Source organism: Dryobates pubescens, chromosome 3, assembly GCF_014839835.1.
Source record: "Dryobates pubescens isolate bDryPub1 chromosome 3, bDryPub1.pri, whole genome shotgun sequence".
Classification (NCBI taxonomy): Eukaryota; Metazoa; Chordata; class Aves; order Piciformes; family Picidae; genus Dryobates; species Dryobates pubescens.
Window position 1 is genome coordinate 46,008,157 of NC_071614.1, and position 22,437 is coordinate 46,030,593.

General features: G+C 44.8%; 2 protein-coding genes across 2 annotated transcripts in view; one reads left to right on the top strand and one right to left on the bottom strand.

Moving 5' to 3' along the window:
• PAK5 (p21 (RAC1) activated kinase 5) overlaps positions 1-18,341 on the bottom strand; it is a 186,562-nt gene extending 168,221 nt beyond the window's left edge. Inside the window, exon 1 of the mRNA XM_054180093.1 lies at positions 18,123-18,341. Coding sequence (XP_054036068.1) covers positions 18,123-18,159 — 37 coding nt within the window. The 5' untranslated portion in view covers positions 18,160-18,341. The remainder of the gene's footprint in view (positions 1-18,122) is intronic.
• On the top strand, positions 933-17,187 carry LOC128899902 (D-beta-hydroxybutyrate dehydrogenase, mitochondrial-like). The gene is made up of 4 exons (XM_054180098.1): positions 933-1,269; positions 8,779-8,931; positions 11,806-11,936; positions 15,460-17,187. Exons 1-4 carry the CDS (start codon positions 933-935, stop codon positions 15,814-15,816), a joined length of 978 nt encoding a protein of 325 aa, XP_054036073.1. The 3' UTR covers positions 15,817-17,187.
• Positions 18,342-22,437: the final 4,096 nt, after the last annotated feature.

A 22,437-nucleotide genomic window follows, 5' to 3' on the forward strand; every position in this document is an offset into this window, starting at 1 on the left:
CATTTCTGGGGATCATCTGTGCCAAATCCTGCTGCTTCCTCTGCTGCAGTGTACATGTCAATGAGTCATAGAATCATTTAGGTTGGAAAAGACCTCTGGCCCTTTTGTATTTTTCACAAGCCAATTTTGAATTGCAATTAATAAAGCCATCTGGTTCTTTCAACCATTTCATTTTGCTCAGATAAGGCAGACATGACATACTATCCCTTCCAATAGATGCATGGGAAGTTTCTTAGATGGAAGACAGGGCAGAGAAAACACTGCCTGATCACATTTCCCCTGTAATCTTAGCTCTTGGGGATCTTTGCTCAGCAATGTGTAACTGGCATTTTAGCCTACAAGAAGCAGACATTTTCTGCTCCTGAGGATTATGTATAGGCACCCTTGAGATAACATAGAACATACAGATCTGAGCCATAAAGAACCCACATCAATTTAATACTGTACCACTACATACAACTGTAACATAATAATGCAGGTGTCTTAGAAATACCCATTCAACAGATCTAGAAATACTCATGTTTTCGTTTCGTGCCCTATAGCTAGTCTGTAGTGAGAGGACTGTGTCAAACTCAGCCGAGCGGAGAGGTTGGCCTCCCCATGGTAACTTCAGCACTGGATTTCGGCCCAACCCGACTCCCTTTTGCCGCACAGGCCATCGCACGATGCTTACAGCCTGCACTATTCTTTTTGAAACAAGCCTCAAGACGCATGGCGGGGATGATGTTGCTCCTTTCCGGTGGCAAGAGGCCCGTATTAAGCTCCGGGATTCAACAGGGTGCCGGCCTTTCTCCCCACGGTCGCCACCAGCCCCTCCCCCGTCACCCCTCAGCCTGTCGGGGCGAGGGCGGTGCCTGCAGACCGCCGCAGCACGGGGGCGGGCTCCACACTCCGTGCCTGCGGGCCAGAGGGCGCGGCGGCGGGCGGCCAGCATGTGGGCGGCGGTCCCTCTCCTGCTCATGCTGTCGCTGCTGGTGCTGCTGCTGCGGCTGTGGCGGCGCGGAGCGCTGCCGCTGGAACCGGCTGGCCGAGCCGTGCTCATAACTGGCTGCGACAGCGGCTTCGGGCACTTGCTGGCGCTCCGCCTCCACCGCCTCGGCTTCACAGTCTTCGCTGGCTGCCTCTGCCCCAGCGGCGAGGGGGCGCGGCGGCTTCAGCGGGAGGCGGCAGTCGGCCCCGGCCACTTGCGCGTCCTGCGGCTCGATGTCACCCGCGACCGCGACGTGCTGGCTGCCAAGGAGCTGGTACTCAGCCATCTGCCCGAGCAAGGTGAGAGGGGGCGGCACGGCCGCTGGGGCCAGCGGGGCGGCTGCGGGTCGAGCCCCAACTCCGGACTACCAGCCAGCCCACCAGCCAGCCCGCCCGCCGCAGCCCCGAAGAACACCTTCCGGCGGCTCCCTGGCCTCATTTGCCGCTGGGTCGGCGTCAGGCCGGGCCAGGGACGGACGAGGGCGGCAGAAGCGGCGGACACGGAGCGAGGCAAACAGCCTCTCTGTGAGCCCGGCGCTTGGGGGAGTTGCAGGCAGGGAGCTGCCCGAGAGGGTCGGCTGGGCTGTCAGGTCTTGCGGCTGGGGAGCTCTGCCACTGAGGGAGCAGTTCAGTAATAACATTTTATCCTAAAAAGCGCCTTGGGGCTTGGCCAAGCAAGACACAAACTGCCGCCCATACAAAGGTGCCGACAGCGGAAAGTGGGTGTGCTTCTCAGAGTTTCACCTTCTTCCAGAGGAGGAAATCCCTGGCGTGGGTGTCCCTGAGACCCTTCCTCAGGTATCCCAAAGGAGGAAATAGCACGGAAAGGGAAGAACAACTGTGCACACACTGGAGGCAGTGGGAAGGTGATGTGTTTCTGGGCATGAGTTGTGGAAGAGAAAGTAAAAGACAAGGTAACTGCTGTGCTCTGCCAAACTAACTGCTTCTTGGTGCAACTCGAGGCTTGTCATGTCAGTCCTTGGAAGGGTTGCTTAAAAGGAAACCTATCAATTACCCTTCAGGAAGAGTGTACCCAAGGAAATGCGTAGACTTTAGCTTGCAGAATAATTGCAGACAACCTTAATCTTGGGTTATCCCCTCAGAACATGTGACACGGCACAGGTAATGAGCTACCTCCATTGCCACTTGGGCTGCAAGGCGAGAGTCACCCACTCTAATACTGGGGCTCAGAGCAGGCTTACTTGGACTCAGAAGATTCACTCAGAATTACCGACAAACGGTTCTTGCTCACATAGGGAGTATAAGCAGAAAATACAGCATATGGAATGATAACAAAATGCAAGACCCCTGCCAGCCTGCTTCATGAGCATGTTGAGAAGAGGATGAAACAAGAAGTGAAGTAAGAAAAACCTAGACACCGCTCATTAAGTACATGTATTTATGGTTGATCTTGACCTTATCTGATTAAGAGGCAGAGCCTTCCATTCGTGCACTTTCCCAAGCTGCAGAGACAATGCACATGACTCACAAAAGCCCTCCAGAGGCTCAGTGAGGACCAGGTCACCTGAAACTCTGGGTTACATATAATTTATCCAGCAATTCTGGCAGCTTCAGGAATGGTTGTGTTCATGCTGTCATGTGGATTCTTTGAGTCCACAACTAAGCACTAAGTGGTGGTTGTACTTGCTGTTCGTAGGCACGTGGACATGCCTTCGGATCACGCCCCATGCAGCTGCTTGCTCACTCCCCAACCAGTGGGATGGGGAAAGGATCGAGAGAGTAGAAGTAAGAAACTTATGGGTTGAGATGAAGACTATTTAATAGGTAATGCAAAAGCTGCATGCACAAGCAAAGCAAAGCAAGGAATTCATTCCCTGCTTCCCATCAGCAGGCAGGTGTTCAGCCATCTCCAGAGAAGCAGGGCTTCTTCATGCATAATGGTTACTTGGGAAGACAAATGCCATCACTCTGAATGTCCCCCACTTCCTTCTTTTCCCCTTTACCCTTATATGCTGAGCATGACATCTTGGTACAGATTATCCCTTTAGTCATCTGGGGTCAGGCGTCCCAGCTGTGTCCCCTCCCAAATTCTTGTGCCCCCGCAGCCTTTTTGCTGTGGAGAAGCAGAAAAAGGCTTGACTCTGTAACCACTGCTTAGTAATAATGAAAATATCACTGAATTATCAGCGTTGATTCCAACACAAACCCAAAACACAGGCTCCGCTACTATGAAGAAAATGCACTACAATGAAACATACAGGCAAAGGCAGAAAAGAAAAAGTAATTTTTTTAGATCCAGATAGCACATATGCCATTTGGGAAACCTCCCAATTATTGAGTAATCTTCCTACATTTAGTAAATAAAAAGAAGCAAAGGAGTTACTTAAATGTCTGCTGTTAATGGAGTAAATGCCGCAAGTTGTCTTCATAACTTACAGAGCCATATTTTTATCTCAAATGTAAAGAAACTGGGGTGATGTTCTGTATGTAGACTCTGTAAGCAAAAGACTTCAGTGGGGCTCCTCTTGGCACCCCTGAAAATAGAGATGTGTAGGTTTCAGTATTTTAACTTTATAAACACAATTTCAATTTCATGATTCAACTGAAGGTTAGCTTTCATATTAACCAATTAATTTGGTAATAGTAGGATTTCCTGATGTGGGAGTCCAATAGATGGTGCTGGAAGGTTAGAGTAGCTCACAGATAATCTCACTTAAAAGCTCTGAAAACATTCACCTTTACAATAGTTGATGGCAGTGTTCTGCATGGGGTTTTTAGCTTGTGAGTACTGTTGGACAGTTCTGTCTGTCTCTCTGCTCAGCAGCTCTCTGTAGGAACTGAGAAGAGGCATCTCTCAGAGAATCACTGGGACTTTGCTCTGGGATTGTTCCCTCTCTGCACTTCATGCCATTTTGAATCAGTTTCAACTCGGGTATCAAAGACATACTGGACTTCTGAATTTAGCTGAGTCACTGAAGCATGCCTTTATCATTCCAAAAATTGTCACAAGGAGACCACTTCAGGTTTAATAGTAAGTGTCCAAAGGCTTTGGATTCCAGGTGAATCCTCATGAGATGTACCGGAACAGAGAGAAAGCAGTTAGATTGTTTTTTCATGCTGGGTTTAAACATCTTAAGGCAAATCCTAGTGAAAATTAAATATGTATTCTTTACAGTTACAGCAGCATCCTTCCCATGGACTGCCCATCTCAGACAAGGATGACTTTTAGGCAGATGTTCAGTCTTCCAAGTCATCTTAATCTGACTGATAAAGACCAAATTTTGTCCTTTATCTTAAATCTTTTCTTGTAGTTGATAAAAATCCATGTTTCCTTGCATTTTTTATGTCATTTTCCTCCTTTCAGACATGCAGAATGCTCTTGTTTCTGCTTGTATTTCTGTGAAGGCAATTGGTTATGGTCAGCATCACATATTCTTGTTCCAGACCTGATACACAGGCAGAGTAGGAGAGCCTCTGTCCTGAAGAGTATACAACTTGCAATGGAGAGTTATGAGGACAAGAAGGTGGCAATTAAGAGGGGCTGATTGAGTTCAAGTCCCGTACAAATCCTTTTTCTTTGGCAGATTTTAGTTGCTTCAAAACTTGACCCAGGTTTGTGTGTTTGTTTTTTTTTATTGCCCAGTGAAAAACTTAACCACATAATTGTAGGTTTCACTGGATATGAGAATCACACTCTCCTACTGACTCAACTCACTTCATGGGAAGGCATGAGAAGTTCCTGGTTCTGTGGAGAATGCATCCAAGAAGCCTCACTTAGCAGCTGCTGGTGGCAAGAGAAATCATGGAGTAAAATTGTGCTCTGGCATTTTCCAGGCCAAGGATAAATAGAGTTGTAAAAGATTGAAAGATAAAAAGACTTTCTGCTTTAAGTAGACTATTCAGTAGAAAATATATTGAAAAATGTATAAAATCTCAGGAATAAATCACAGTACTCCCTACAGCTTCTAGTTATGCCATAACCATGAGATAAATAAACCAAGCTCCACCTTGGCTTCTCAGAGAGAGCTCTGTTACACGAGTAGAAATCTAAGCTACTGGTAACACACCTAGCTGAATTTTCTTCCACTTCATCATTTATTCAATTGTAAATATTTGTTCTAGATTGTGAAATCTGAAATGAATGACAAATCAATTTCCATAGTACGTAGCTCACTCTCTAGACCTAATTAACTATCCTTCTATGAAAATCCGCTAGCTCTGATGCTTTTCTCTACCTGTTTTTATGACTTGTGCACCCATTAAGATGAGTCCTCTGTTATTTAGAAAGAAGAAACTTCTTGCACTTGCACATTAGAGCCAATATGAAGTAGAGCAGGACTTTGTAGCATGTTGATTTGCAGCTCTCAGGCTCTACAGCAAAATTCACAAATTGTCAGATTTTGATTTGTTTCCTCTCTTTGTTTTTCAATAAGCTCATTTCCTCTGGCATTGGATTGGAATCTTTCAGAAAACAGACTGGGATCAGGTTTTGATGAGATAGTTTAAAGATCAGTGATATCAAGAATACAAGTTTGAGTTTAGGAAATCTGTCCAAATTCAGACATTATTTGTGTATAGGCACCTACAAAGAAACAGCCTGTGCAAGCACACAGCTTGATGGACTTGAATAGGAAGATGATTTTTAAGAGTTTCTGGGAAAAAAATCAGGCATCTTTTGGGCCTGTTGAGGACTTTGGATGTGTGCCTTTTGGGCAACGTGTCTTGAAGTAGAAGTTATCTGGGAAGTTATGTGGGAGCTAATATTCTTCTCCTGAAAGCCTCACTAATCTTAAGAGTTCCTGAAGTGATTCTTTAGATCCCCAGCTGTATCTTTTAATCTTTGTCCTCAAGATCCATTTTCTTAACACAGAGATCAGTGAAAATCTCTTTGACACCCAGTTCTGCTTTGCAGATTGTTTATTCCCTGTCTGATGTAGCATAGTCTAACACCCCTCTTAAACTTTTAATTTTTCACTCCCAGATCAGACTTCAGCTGTTTTTTCCTAATGTGTCTGTGCATGGACACTCTGAGGAGATGGACATCTCTCCCCTCAGCTGTTCAATTCTTACACGTGCCTTGCCCTTCTAGATTTCCATCTAAGGATCACTCCCCTAGGGTTAGTTCTGTTTTAAGGAGAAGTAGACCCACAGCATGATGGAAAGGCCTGGAACAAAAGGGCAATGGCACGGAGAAGAAGAAAGCCTAGGATGTGCAGTTCCAGTAGCCAGTTTTATGGTCTATTTCCTCTTCCCTGTCTCCTAACATTGGGGAAAACAGGTGAGGATATAGGAAACTGCTGTATTACTAGGCTGGCTGTCAGTCTGTGTCTAAAGTTCTGAGTGGTCCAGTGTCAAAGATTGCTGAGTGGCAGACTGCTGCATTTATTCTCTTTGGAAGACAGAGTTGCCCAGGTTCTGCGTGGTAAATTCCTGATTGTTTTGTTCTGCACGAGACAATCCCTGAAAGAACTTTGTTTCTTTCTTTTTTTAAACACAGTTACATTATGAAATACAAATAGTGTATATATGTTAGGAAAGTTTACAGAGGTCTGCTTTACAGACTAATTTAAACAATTGTCTGTTTCAGCTTTGTCTGTTGTTGTGAATGCAGTCCTTTATTAGTAATTCTTGGTAGAGCTCTGGAAATGACCAAAATGTAAAATCAGAGAATCGTGGAATGGCAGGGTTTGGAAGGGACCTCTGGAGATCCTTTAGTCCAACCCCTCTGCTAAAGCAGGGTCACCTAGAGCAGGTTGCACAGGAACATGCCCAGGTGGGGTTTTTATCTCTCCAGAAAAGCAGAATCTACAGCCTTTCTGGGCAGTCAGCTCCAATGCTCTGTCACCCTCACAGGAAAAAAAGTTCTTCCTGATGTTCAAATGGAACCTTCCAGTTTGTGCCCATTGTCCCTTGAGGTGTCGCTGGGTACCACTGAAGAGAGTCTGGCCCCATCCTCTTGACACTCACCCTTTAGGTATTGATACAAAATCTCTCAGTCCTCTCCAGGCTAAACGAGCCATGAAATCATCATAGTGGCTTTGTCAGAGAAGATCAGAAAAAAAAGTAGTTCAGCCCAAATGTTTCTGCAGCACCTTCACCTAAGAATATCTTTGCTATCACAGGTACAGGAGGCTACAGCTGCATCAGCATCACACCCATGCCAGACTGTCCAGAAGAAGGAAGACAGGCACTGTTACCCACTCTGCCTCACCAGAAACCTAGGCTTGGAGATCCTGCAGAAGGCACAACAAAAATTGTGTGCCTCAGACATGTACAAGAATTCTTAAAAAAAAGAAAGTACAAGCAAAAGGCTGCAGATGCTGTCTGTATCTTGAGCTGTTTCAGCACAAGTCAGGATATCCTATGTACTTCTTAGTTCAGTCAGGATTTGAGGACAAAACCAGAAATGTTTTCAAAAGCACTGTGTCACTCACTGCTTTACCATAGGGCTACAGATCTGTGCTCTGAAGACAAGAACACATCAGCGTATCTTAAACAGTGTTTAGCCAGCACATCAGCTCCAAACTGCCAGCACTCTATACTTCAACAAAAAATCATTTCCAGCAGTTGAGATTGTTAGCACTGTTAGCACTCACACAAAGCAGTCTGTGATTCTGGGCTAAAGGGCTTGCACTTTCTGGCAGAGAATTGTGTAAGAACAAGCTTTGCTGCCAATAGATTCCCTCTTTTAAATGCTGGAATCTTACTGCATTTCAAGGGGCTGGGGTTCTTAGCACTAAAACCTGTTGTTAGGTAGAGAAGAGAATTGTCTAACAGTACGAAATTTTAAAAACCCCAAAACCGTAGTCACCAACCTTACTTGGTTATTTTACCCAGTGCTGCACCCATGTACCTGATTCTGGCTGACTTCAAGAAGGAGTTCAAGCACAAATCCTGGAAAAGGAGCCAAAACTTAGGCTCTTAAATTAGTCAAGCACTGGTATTACCCCTTAGCCATTAGACTGCTTAATGTAATTTTTGCAAAGCTGCTCACAGTGGAATTTGAGTAATTAAAATATCACAGTACACCACATTGGCAGTAAGATGTAGTCTCCCAGATCATGTTATTCATAAATATCTCAAGATGACTATAAAGTGAGTGATAATTAAATAGCAGTGAGACTTACATCGTTTCAACTGGGATAGAGTTAATTTTCTTCCTAGTAGCTGGTAGAGTGCTGTGTTTTGGGTTTAGTGTGAGAATAATTCTGATAACACTGATGTGGTAGCTGTTGCTAAGTAGTGCTTATTCTGTGTCAAAGGTTTTTCAGCTTTCTATGTTCTGTCAGCAAGGAGGTAGGTACACAAGAGCCTGGGTGGGAGCATGACCAGAACAGCTGACCCAAAGCAGCCGTACCTCAGCATGTCATGCTTAGTATATAAACTGAGGGGAGTTGAGGGGCTGGCCAGGAGGGGCAGGTCAAGCATCGGTGAGTGGGTGGTGAATAACTACATTGTGCATCACTGGCCTTTACTTGGATTTTACTTCTCTTTTTGTTACATTCTTTATCATTACAATGTTTATATTTTATTATTATTGTTTTACTCGTTAAACTGTCCTTATCTCAGGAGTGTTACCTTTGTTTATGATTCTCCTCCCCAGTCTACTAAGAGAGGGGAAGAGCAAGTGGCTTTCTGGCACTTTTTAAACCGCACAATAGTGCAGCTAATGGCCACAATTGCATTCCTTCATTAAACAAAACATACCTGCATGTTTAAATAGAAAAGACTAAAAGAAAACACGATGAAAAAGTTGTTTCCAAGGGCCAAAATCCTTGTGTTGCTTTGTGACCTGATGGTGTTTGTTTTGCAGTGAGAGATGCTTGCTGAGACATTTCTCTTCTCTAGGTTTCTGGGGACTTGTCAACAATGCAGGAATATCAACATTTGGTGAGACAGGGTGGCTGTCTATGGAGAAGTATGAAAAATTTGCAGATGTGAATCTCCTTGGGAGCATCAGGACAACCCTGGCATTCCTTCCCCTTCTGAGGAAATACAAGGGTAATGCTAATCCACTGTTTAATTTAGAGTTGTAGAATAATTATCTCACTATAATCAGGGTAATGTAGCATCTATAAAAGAAGCCTTAATTGTCTCTCATTGAACTGAAATGACAGGCTCCCTCTGTGTGGCCTGAAAGAGCAATGTGATCCTGGAAAGAGGGTGCAGCTGTAAGTGAAATAAATACCCTTAAAGACTGTCTTTACAATACATAGAAAAAAGTATTTACAAATAATGAATTTTCTCAATGTTTGGCTCAAAAGAGAAAGAAAAAAATGCTTATAGTGGATCATTAAGCCCAGGCAAGAGTTTCTAAGTACTGACAGTAAAAAAAAACATGAAGATCCAATAAACTCCTGCTTAAATTAATTATTTAGGCTTTACTGTTTCACTGCCTGGCAGTTCACCTACAGAGGTGAACTAGAGACATCCAGCTTGCAGTTCCAGACCTAGAGAGATCCTCTCTGTGACCTTGGGAGACCAAGGGGTATGCATTTGCATGGACCTACATATGCAGGCCTTACCCTTTCTTCTGAGAAATAGTCACAGTATCACAGTATCACAGTAACTAAGGTTGGAAGAGACCCCAAGGATCATCAAGTCCAACCTGTTCCAACAGACCTCACAACTAGATCATACCACCAAGCGCCACGTCCAATCTCCCCTTGAACACCTCCAGGGACGGCGACTCCACCACCTCCCTTGGCAGCCCATTCCAATGACGAATGACTCGCTCAGTGAAGAACTTTTTCCTCACCTCGAGTCTAAACCTCCCCTGACACAACTTGAGACTGTGTCCCCATAGAGCATGGCAGCATGTCTCAATTGCTCTGCAGTTTGTTCCCTACCTATCTCCATCTATATTTGGGGAAAAAATGCACCCTTTTCCTTTCTTCCCCATTTACTTAGCTTGTCTATTTAAGTTGTAAGCTCATTAAGGTGAGGGTTTTTTCTGTGTGCACAGCATCAAGCACAATAAGGTTTCATCTGCAGGCCCCAGGTGTCACTGTGACACAAAACATTGGTAAGATAAGTGTCCTCTTTGGCTACTCTACTGCTTTCTGTTTGGTTGCCTTTGGTTGATAATTTGATGCAAGAATAAAGAAGCCTTTAAATACTGCCAGATGGATGTATTTGTAAAAGAATGTGCTATTAAATATACTCAGTGAATGTGTTACATGACCACTACATGGGGAGACCACTGTTCTCTGTGTTGTCCTACATACTGCTCAAACTGTGATCCTGATCAACTAGAGGCATTTTTCTGACTTTGTGAATTGCAATGGATTACTCTGAAGTGGAAGGGACTAATTGCGTGGGGGATATTATACACATGAACAGCCTTGTAGAGGATTTGGGTCTGGTTAGCTGCACATACAGAGTACCTTAGCTCAAAAGAGCACTCTGCATCTCACTCCTGGCTGTCAATGCTGCCTTTATTTACTGCCCACACTCCATTTTCAAGTCCTATCTATGTAGGAAAGGAGGCCAGGGCACTTCTAGGATGAATCCTAGGTTTCCTGTCTCCTTCCTTGTAGGAAGAGTCTGGACAGGTAAAGTGCATGCTTTTGGGGCCAGCAAGTGACTTCTCCAAATAAAAAGCTTGATTCATGGATGTTACAGCATTCTTATGGGAAAGCTGGGTTCCAGTTACCTTAGGCAGTAAGTAAGTTAAATGATGTGTCTCCATCCTGGGTGCAGGCCACAAATCACTTAGCTACTGGATAAAGGAAGCAGAGGTCATCCTACTATCACTTACCCAGTAGCTACATTCTGAAGGAAGGGGCTTACCACCATTTTAGGATATGCACCTGTTCCAAGAGACACCTCATAATTATTAGTAGTTGTAAAGAGAGGTATTGCCCTTCAGCCTAGAATTAAAGCATCCTAGTCTGAATGCAGCAACATTTCCCCATAACTTTTCCAGATGGCCAGGCCAGCTGATGTAGCATCTTGATCAGCAAGCTGGCAGTTGTTCTCCTGTATATAAGAATTATTGCAGATGCTGTGTAGGAAGGCAGAGAACCTAATTCAGAACGACAGATTTCACTGCAGTCCCATGATACCCTTTCAATATCCTACATACACCATTTGGTCAGATCTGGGACCTAGATGTTATCTGCATCTGTGGCAGCAATAGGAGTCAAATCATGTTTTCAGTATTGTTAGCAACAAGGCCATCTATTTCACCTCTGGTATTTATCCACATTCACGCATTACTTACTCTATAGTATGACTGTGTGATACAAGTTTATGAGTAACTGATCAGAAATCTCTGCTATTTAAGGCATGCCTGTGTCTGGTAAGAGTTACAAAGGGGAAAAGCAGCAGAGCACAGATCAGGGAAGTCACGCGAAGGTAGGGTAAGGCTGCACACATTTTGTCAAGTCGCCTTTCCCTTATGATGCTTATCACTCCACAGTCTGAATTTGACCTTATATGCACAGTTGTAAGCCAGGTCTCAGTACAGAGACATCATTAGCATAGAAAAAAATGCAATTAATAGTCATATACCCACCACAGGGAAAATCATCTGTTCCTCTGCTCTGCAGTCCTTCTCCTATCACTGGCATAATCTTTTATCACTATTTTTAGTCTAAAGTTTTTAAGGGACTTTGTTTCTGGCCCACTGGGAATGTCCTGTCCAGCATCAGACAATAGATGGAAGGAAGATTTCTTTGTGAAGTTCTGCCCGAGTTGAGAGCCTTCCTGCGCTGGGACTGCACACTTAAACAGCCCATCTTTGGTGGGCTGTGGAGCTAAACAGCATCGTGTTCAACATCCTCTTAGCAGCAGCTTAGAAGACCCAGGTAAATCAATTCTATGTTAAAGACTGAGAGTGACGTTACTTTGTTTGCACAATTTTCTTTCCAGGACGTATTGTTTTCATGTCCAGCGTTATTGCCTATTTTACTCTGGGAAATGGCATTTATTCTATGACCAAGGCAGCTATTGAAAAATTCTGTGATGCTCTAAGACTGGAAATGAAGAAGTTTGGTGTCCAGGTAAGTGATGTAATGACTAGCTGTTGCACATGTGAAGCACCCTGCTATCTCTCACACTGATTTTCATGTCATAGTAAAGTTTCACTCCTGAAGGTTCCTGCAGAAGTGAAATGCATTTTTTTTATGGGGAAAGAAGCAAAACAAGCAATTTGCACAAACATATCAGACAGTGGTGTTGGGGTGAAGTTTTTGGCCATGGGATAAGAACAAGCATATGCAAAATAATATGTAATCTTTGCAAAGTAACCTCTTTGTACCCACATGACAAAGAGATCAGAGCCGAATCCATGGGTGCAGCTTCCCCTTGGAAAGAGGTGGTTTCTCAGTCAGCTGAAGTCACTGAGAACAGCAGACCTGGGTGATGTTTGTATTTCTGAGGGGCTGTGGGATAGCACGTCCTCTCTTTGTGCCAACAGTAAAACTCCCACCATTCACCACATCCTCTACAGTGGAGGAACCTGAGGGGGTCCGTGCCTTAATATGCCACAAGAACCTTCCAAGACAGGCCTGCCTGAGCCATGATCTGTGAAGAGCTGTTAAGACTACCAGGCAACCAAAACTTTCTCTAGGGTGGCTGTAGCAGCAATAAAGCCTAGGTGTTGAGTGCTCACAGCCAAAAGGAAGGATTATCACCTACCTGAGGGGTTCTTGCTTCTCTGACAAGAGTGCTTAAAAGCTCCTTCCTTTTTTTTTGTGGGCAAAGCTATGCTGCAAGAGGCAATATTGTGCAGAATAATGATGTTTTTATTCTCTTAAGAGGCTCTAAGAGCGCTCATAGTGCCCTGCCTAAGCAACACTGATAGTCAAACCTGAAGCTTAGATCACTAAGTAGCTTCACTAGGCTTTTTTCTCAGTCACTCCACTGCTGTAACACTCAAACACTAGAAGTCTTCCCTAGAGGCTTTAGAATGGTGTACTCTTTGCCTGCATGGTTACAGCGCTGTTCCTAAGCCGTTTGGTGGAATTACAGCTATGCATCTATTAACTCCTCTCAGATAAATATAAAATGCAAGTGATTCTACACATCCTAATACCTCACAGCATGATGAGGATTTGAACTGATTAGCTGAGGATAATCTCAAATGCATGGAAGAGCTTAGTTTAACAGGTTAGCTACTCTAGTTGCTTTGGGATTTTTGATGTTCCCCTACCCCCGGAACAGCCCCAGCCCATAGTACAGTGAACCAGGCTGACCAACACCTTCCAGAATATCTATGAGAATTATTTTCTGTGCTTCACTGCATACAAGACACTGGCTGGCATTTGTCTCAGAACCTACCCTACAGAGAGCCTACATTATATGTAGTCCCAGCACCCTGTGCTCCCTTGTTTTTCACTTTGTCCTTTCAGGAGAAAGTCACCCAGAAGTGGCAGGGGAAAAATGGAAACATACCTGAGGCAGCATAAGAAGCCCACAGCTATGCATGCTGTCTCTCTGTTTCAGTTTCTGATAAGTGGGCTGGGTGCCAGATTGGACACATTAACATTTTATATTACTACAGAATTTTCAGAAAACGTCTGGAGATCCCCAGATCCCTTACAGAGCTCCACCATTTTTCCTCACCTTGTGTTGTCTTTAGAAATCAGGTCAGTCAAATGCCGTGGAGTTTTTAATGTTGCATATCTACAAAGAGCTTTAATGAGCCCACTGCTAACTGAGGAGAAGCATGTACACTGTGAGTGCTCAGTCTGCTCTGAGTGTCCCCAGAAGCCTCAGAACTTAACAGAACAGCAGCAAATGGGCAGACCTATGTGCTTTCACAGTATCACAGTATAACCAAGGTTGGAAGAGACCCCAAGGATCATCAAGTCCAACCTGTCCCAACAGACCTCACGACTAGACCATGGCACCAAGTGCCACGTCCAATCTCCCCTTGAACACCTCCAGGGACGGTGACTCCACCACCTCCCTGGGCAGCACATCCCAATGACGAATGACTCGCTCAGTGAAGAACTTTTTCCTCAATTCGAGTCTAAACCTCCCCTGGCACAGCTTGAGACTGTGTCCCCTTGTTCTGGTGCTGGTTGCCTGGGAGAAGAGACCAACCCCTTCCTGTCTACAACCACCTTTCAGGTAGTTGTAGAGGGCAATGAGGTCACCCCTGATCCTTCTCTTCTCCAGGCTAAACAATCCCAGCTCCCTCAGCCTCTCCTCATAGGGCTGTGCTCAAGGCCTCTCCCCAGCCTTGTTGCCCTTCTCTGGACACGTTCAAGTGTCTCGATGTCCTTCTTAAACTGAGGGGCCCAGAACTGGACACAGTACTCAAGGTGTGGCCTAACCAATGCAGAGTACAGGGGCACAATGACCTCCCTGCTCCTGCTGGCCACACTATTCCTAATACAGGCCAGGATGCCATTGGCCCTCTTGGCCACCTGGGCACACTGCTGGCTCATATTTAGGCGGGTGTCAATCAGCACCCCCAGGTCCCTCTCTGTTTGGCAGCTCTCCAGCCACTCTGACCCCAGCCTGTAGCTCTGCATGGGGTTGCTGTGGCCAAAGTGCAGCACCCGGCACTTGGACTTGTTAAATGCCATGCCGTTGGACTCTGCCCATCTGTCCAGTCGGTCGAGGTCCCTCTGCAGAGCCTTTCTACCCTCTAACTGACTAACATCTGTTCCCAACTTGGTGTCATCTGCAAACTTGCTGATGACTGACTCAACCCCCTCATCCATATCATCAATGAAGATGTTAAAGAGGATGGGGCCCAGCACTGATCCCTGGGGGACGCCACTGGTGACTGGCTGCCAGCTGGATGTGGCACCATTCACCACCACTCTCTGGGCTCGGCCCTCCAGCCAGTTCCTAACCCAGCACAGAGTGTTGCTGTCCAAACCATGAGCTGACAGCTTAGCCAGCAGTTTACTGTGGGGGACGGTGTCAAAGGCCTTGCTGAAGTCCAGGTAGACCACATCCACAGTTTAAGTCTAGATGCACAGATATTTGGTAATAGCTTCAGTGACAGGTTGACCACTTCCCCCCTGTACTTGGCTCACAACAGCTATTTTCATCTTAATTACACCTGCTTGGGTAAAACTACACTTCTTTCCCAAAGACCTTCTAATTTTCTCTGACACGTCCCTTTGTCCCAAAGTGAGACGCAAAACTACCAATTGTAAGATTTGCCACTAAGTGAAAAGTCCAAAGTATTCTACTTTAGAGACATCAAAGTCATACTGAAATGCTTCATCTCAGTATTGTCAAAATGCTTATGCCATTAAGCATACTACAAAAATCAAAGATGCACTGTTGCATTCTGTGAAGCTGTGCCGAATAGTCAAAACAAGAGCATTAACATCAGAGCCAAATGAGGAAGTCAGAATAAAGCACCTCTGCAATCTTAACAGTTTCACAAGAATGTACTGGACTGTTTTCAAGGTCAAGTTTTAAAGGTTAAAATTTCAGCAAAGCATTTTCTGGAAGAAATCTATCTGCAGAAAGCTTTTCGTCTGCTTTACTGACTAGTGTTTAATTGAACTCAGAGCGGCTGATTGCATCTTTCTAAGTTTTACATCTTGCTTTTAGGTCTGTATTATTCAGCCGGGAAATTATGCACGCTCCACCCAAATTCAGCCACCAGTCAGTGCCGAAGAGATTTGGAATGAACTCAGCGAAGAGGAAAAGGCAGTTTATAATAAGGAGTATGTTCAAGAGCGGGCAAACTTCTTCAACAGCATACTCAGTGAAGGAAGCCCTAATGGCAGTGAGGTTGTAGATGCTATGGTAGATGCTTTAATGTCTCCTGCCCCCAAAGCACGTTACATGGTAGCAAAGCTGAAGGAGAAAGCACTGGTGTTTGTGTGTACTTTATTCCCGACTGTTGTGATGGATTCTGTTCTGTCTTATGCACTGAGTAAGGTAAAACTTGGTACTGTTCAGTGACTCAGCCAGGCCTGAGTTTAATGCCCCCAAGAACAGCAGGTTACTGTGTCAGAGACATGATGGAGACAAAACGGAGTATATCCCACAAGGCAACTGCACATCTGAAATCATCAGAGCAGAGCTGGAAATACCTTATTAGTAGGAACCCAAGAAGCAATTTATTAGGGATGATGGGAGGAGTTAATGGCAAAGTTAGGAATCAGCAACAGATCTTGGTATACTTTGAGTGGAGTTAGGTGGCTGTAGAAAATTAGGATGAGTCAAGTAACAAAGTTGTAAGACGGAAACAGTGTCTTGGCGAACTACAGTTCAGCACATTTTCGGGTGTCATGGATAAACCTTTTACAAAGCCACTACATCATGGAAAATAAGGAGTACATTTCATTTACAGATGAGCATCCCAGTCCTAAATAAATTCTGTCTTTTATGAAATGTCTGGATTAATCAGTGTATTAACCTAAAGTGTAGTCAGTGCTGCACACCATGGTGACTGATACCCATATGCAGTAGCTTAGAAAGCACCATCAGCCTGGAGCTCTGTTCTTGCTACTATTATAAGGGATAAGGTCTGATGAGAAAAAAAATCTCTATTAACATAAACAGGAAAACTTCACTAATGTGTATTGATGATAGTAATTGAGCACAGTGGGTTCACTAGCAGTTTCCCACTAACTCTTGTGGAAAAGATTGCTGATTTATACATACACAGTTTTAAATATGGCTTGGTTGTGGCATAGCACAAAATCCAGAACTGTGGGACTAAAAGATCCCAGAATATCCAAGATCAGCTGTGGTAACAGCATCATGGAGCATTAGCTTACTCTGTGCCAGGTCTGCCATATCAAACTGAAGGCTCTGCTGTAAGCTGACCTACTTGTTTTTGGTCTGAGTCAGAAATTTCATCCTATACCTAGGAAGTCTTTCCTAATGTATTTAATTAATTAATGGGAGAAATTACTTTCTCTTGTGGTGGGTAATTGGGCAGTCTGAGACAGAAACTCAGTGAGATAGCATTGTTTAGAGGACAAGACAGCTCCCACCTGGTCCCCTGCTCATCAACAGCAAGATTATCAGATGATTATCATCCACTCTCCTCATTTAACCACAACTAAGCAAGGCCAAGCAAGGGAATAGCAACAAGGCTTATTCCAACTGAACCAATTGGTTTCTTATATGGGACTTCCCCTTGCTTGACCTCAAGGATTTCAGCAGCCTTACATTGCTTTGGAAGAGTTGCTTTTACGCTCTCAGCCATTCTTTGTGCAGATTACCCTTCCTTACAGTTAAGTAGGCACTGAACTCAAGAAGCAGCTTTGAAACGCAGATGTTTTTTTCATCAGGCCCAGGAGATGTGTTTTGCTCTGCCTTAGAGACAATACCATTTTCCATTATGTGGTCTTCCTTTGGTTTGGATTTCTAAAAGCTACAACAGTAAATTACTGCTGAGATCCCGGACCACCAGAAGAGCTGCCCCCCAGATACCAACTACATTAAATATTTCCAGCTCAAAATTCCTCCTTTATTTGCCATGTATGTGGTGAAGCCTCTGATCAATATTTTAGAAGCTTCATGTAACATCAGATGAGAAATACTCCAGAACATTTGGAATAATCCTGATTAGCAAATGATTTTCTACTGATTATCTCATTATCAGTTGCTGACACAGTAGGCAAGACTTACCTGTAATGGGCTTCCCATAAAGCCAGCTAGTAGAGACCCTCTAGGATTGTCCCAAGAGTGGACATTGCTCTTCCCTGAGTGTCAGCTGATAGAGATGTCCCTGCATGGCAGGTGAGCATGCGTGTGTAGCGATTCAAGACAGAGCAGCCTCAAGGCCACCCTAATTCATACCATGTCAAACCTGTGGACAATACTGCCCTCAAATGAAGACTTGGGTGGTGTGCAGATACCCTGCCTATACCAAACTGCATGAGAACTATGTCTCTGTGCTCTATGTGTTTCATTCTACAAAGTGAGAAAAAAATTTGCTTGGGCCTCAGTTTAAGTTGCATGTACGCCTCCTTGTATGTGGCAACAGCAAAAAATCTTAAACATGACACAAAACAGAGAGAAAAACACCTTCTGCTGTGCCATCTCTGCAGCATCTATTTAGTGTAACCAGGGAGAAAGAGAAGAGCACACATATATTTGCCAAAAAGCAAAGCCGTCAACCAAAGCATAACAGCACAAGACTAATAATCCAGCCACTCACAATACACAGTGCTACCACAAAATAGCTACTGTGCAAATGGCATTCCTCATAAGGAAAATAATTAAAAGTTTTATGCTAAAATGCTGTGACTCACCACACAGTCCCATGCTTTGCATCACCCAGCTTTCCATGCTGTTGGATGTTCATCCAGCTGGGTGTCACACCACTTCCCTGGCAAAAGATATTTCATGTCAAAACCAACTTTGCCCTTGAACTTCTTAATGCTAGAAGTGTTTTGCATATAATTCAACAGCCATTCTTGGCCAGGTACAAGACAAACAGTCTCACTGCAGCAGCCAGCTGCCATCCTGTACACTGTTACTGGCCCCAGCAGGGGCATTAAGTGCCGGGTGGTTTGCCATAATTGAAGGCTGAACTTAGATACTAAAGGAAATTGGCAGAAATGGACAGAGCTTTGAAAGTCCCCGTGTTAGTAGTGTTTGCCTTCTGGAATCACTTATGCTTCAACTTGCTTAAAGAGTTTTGAGTATTTTCCCTCATTTGTTTGCACAGACATTTTCCTGCTATTAATAAATAGGTTTCTCCTTCCAGTCATGTCTAAGAACAATTATGTTTCAATTCAAGTCTAACACACGTAATTTGTATTATAGTGATACATAAACCCTCTGGTGATAGTTATGAAGCTGGGTTATACACAGATCTTGTAATTCAGTGTTTTGTGGCCAGCAATTCTAGTAAAATTTAGAGGTGGAACAACTATACTGCACTGTTTTCTGTGGGAGGGAAAGGTTTGGCAAGAAAGTACATCTACAGTAAGAAAATGTCAAAGGCTGTGACAACCAATCACTTCCATGTAGCACAACATAAGATGAGGACACCAAACACTTTTTCCCTCATGAAGGCAACAGGTGGCACAGGGAAGTCATAGAATACTTGGAGTTGGAAGGGACCTTTAAAGGTTGTCTAGTCCAACCCCCTGGCAGTGAGCCAGGACATCTAGATCAGGCTGCTCAGAGCCCCATCCAACATGGCCCTGAATGTTTCCAGGGATGGGGCTTCTACCACATCTCTAGGCAACCTGTGCCAGTGTTTGCTCCATCAGAAAAAAATTCTTCCTTATGTCTAATCTGAATCTCCTCTTTTAATTTAAAACCATTAGCCCTTGCCCTGTCACAACAGGCCCTGCTAAAAAGAGTGTCCCCATCTTTCTTATACGCTCCCTTTAAGTACTAAACAACTGCAATAAGGTTTCCCCAGAGCCTTCTCTTCTCTGGGCCAAAGCACCCCAATTCTCTCAACCTTTCTTCATGGCAGAGGGCTTCCAGCCCCCAGATCATTTCTGTGGTCTGCTCCGGACACACTCCAACGGGTCCATGTCTTTCTTGTTCTGAAGTCTCCAAAGCTGGACGCCGTACTCCAAGTGAGGTCTCACCAGAGTGGAGTAGAAGCGCAGAGCCACCCCCTTGGCCAGCTGGCCCAAAACCGGTCCACCATAGCCCAGTGACCCTCAGTTCAGGCCGGACCCTCGCACCCACTTCAGGGGCTCGCTGTTCCGAGGCTTGCGGCCGCTCTCTCCCTCCCTGCCGACGCTCATCACCACCCTCCGCCCGTAAGCCAGCAGCCCGGCTGCGTACCCTGCCTCACGCCCCATTCCGAAGGCGGCAAGGAGCCCTCCCGTACCTCGCACCCCCCACGGTTCTGAGGGCAGCGGCGGCTAAGGGGAGCGGCCGAGGGGAGCGGCCGAGGGGAGCTACCTCCGGCACAACCGCCAGCCGCGCGACGCCGTTACCGAGGAGACGGCGGGACAATGGCAGGCGCGGCTGCGCGCGGCGCCCGCGCCGCTGCGGCTGGGCTCTCGGCGGGCCGCGCTTCTGCAGGTGAGTGCCCGCTGGCTGTGGTGGGCAGCCGCAGGCCGCCGGGCCGGGCGATGCGAGGGAGGCCGGGGGAGGCGGTGTCTCCCTAGCTGCTGCTGAGGGTTCGGGGTAGAGACGGGTTGTGAGGGGAGGGTGGCACAGAAGGAGCGGCTCCACAGAGCTGCTGTGCTTCAGGTTTCGAAAATAAATACTCCACACTAGACATCAGCACACCTCCTTTCTGCGTGGTCGGACAAACAAGTCCTTACGACCTAAGTACAGCGTGGGTCACACCAGTTCTTCAACGTGTGCCTTTTCCGGCGGTTTTGCTCCCATTAAAGCTGGTCTATACAGGTCACCCGTTCCTCTGGGGTGCGATCCAAGAAAAATCAGATAACACAGGGACAGGACAGGGGGTGATGGGTTTAAACTAAAAGAGCGGCGATTCGGGTTAGATACAAGGAAGACGTGTTTTTATAATGATTGTGGTGAAACACTGGCTCAGGCTGCCCAGAGAAGCTGTAGAAGCCCTATCCCTGGAAACATTGTAGGCCAGGTTGGATGGGGCTCTGAGCAGTCTGATTTAGTTGAAGATGTCCCTGCTCACTGCAGGGCAGGTTGGACTAAATGACATTTAAAGGCCCCTTCCCACCCAAACTATTTTATGAACACCAAATTTATCCCTTACCTGGCTTCTGGGCACTTCAGGGGCAATAGGAGTGGTTCCTCAGTCTGTTCCTTGCTCCTGGGTGCAGCAGCCTACCTTTCATCAGCTCCCCAAAAGTCCATGGGCTTGCAGGGAACCTAAGCTCTCCTCCCAGCTGAGGAGCAATCCTCCTCCCAGCTCTTGTCCCCAGCAGGTATTGCTCATACACCTGATGGCCAGGTGATGGTTGTCCCCAGGGCTATCTGCTGCTGGCCACTTGGGTTCTGTTCCATTCCAGTTTGGATGAACACTAAAGTGACTAGAAATTGGAAGGCAAACTAAAGATAAAAAGAATTCACCTAGTTTGAACTATGTGAATTCTAGCCATAACCTCTGGACTGTCTTTACAACATTCAAAACTGGGCCCATTTTCCCAGAGGGCTGTATCTTGGCTATTGCAACACAAGATGGAAGCCTTCTTAATTCTGACACAGAGCACCAGGGATGTGGCCATTGTTCAGCACTGAGCTGTGCCCCGGCTCAAGGCAAAACATTTATTGAGAATTAACTTTAAAAAGGGCTCAAAGAGACAATCCAGCATTACAGGTGCCTCATTATTCTGGAATTCAGTTTTAGGAGGATTTTGCTGTATTGCTCCTATTAAACATTAGTCACAGCCCCAAATCCAGTGCAATTATTTTTATAAGGCTGTCAATATAGCACAGCACTGTTGCCATATTGGTTTCTTTTATACCAGCCTACAAGGCTTGTGCTTATCTCTGTGGCCAGCATGCAAACAGATTAAATTTAGAAAGTGCTAAGCTATTTTCTCTCACTGAAGATAAAACACATGAAAATTTTGTTTACTGGTTCATGAATAGTGATAATTAAAGGGATGTTTTTAACTTGAAATGTGAGACATGCTGAAAACTTTTTAAAAGGAGTAACAAATGCTTCTAGCAGCAGGCAGGTGCCAGGCTTCAACTGAGAGGCAGCAAGCAAGACTGCTGACCACCAGGCCTTTTATCTCTACTGACATGCCTCAATCACAGCTTGGAAAGCTTTGTGAGAAAATGAGAATCTGATTAAAATGATTTTCTTAATACCAACTGTACCAGGAAAAGGATTAATCTGAATTTGAAATGAATTCGTGCTCTCAATCCAAATGATGATACAAGCTGGAAGAATGAAGGTAGTGATCCTAATGATGTTTGTCAATAGATAAAATTGTTGCTAAACAGATATTAAAAGCTTGGGATTTTTGACTATAGCTTCATGAAGTCCTCCCCAGAGTATGACTATCCCCCAGCTACATTAACTTATTCTCCATTAAACATTTTGTAACAGGTTAAGACCTCTGTGAAATATATATGGTTGATAGTATTTACTTAATGAAAATTTGCAGGATGCTGCAGTTGTATTTTCATTATAGAAACCTGTTTTGCTTGCTTTAACTTTACCCAGTTCTGGGCAGAGTTTTCTGTCTTACTTTGACTCTGTTCTGTAGGAGCTTCTAATAAAACTTGATCCAGCCACTTTCAAGGAATACTGCAAAGACATACTAACTGTTGCAGTTAAGATGTGGTGGTTTTCATGTAAATTGTTGGTTCTTAGGGCTTTGAAGCAAGACTTTAAACTTGGTAGGACCTCACTGGTGGTTGAATTGAGGTAACAACATCAACATTGTGAGGAAAATAATTTCACTTATGTTTACCGAAATAATTTTGTTACTGCAGGTGAAGTATTAAAAGAATGCCATGATAAGCATCTCTAAAGCATCACAAAAAACTGAGCAGGCTGAATTGGGGTGAAAATTGTAATAGAGTGGAATACTTTATCCTGTGAGCAAAAAGGAAAGCATACAGTAAGGTATCCTGTGAGTCTTGGGCTCTGAGCAGGAGAAGGTTGTAGAGAGCAAGTAATACCTAATCACATACTTATTTCACTTC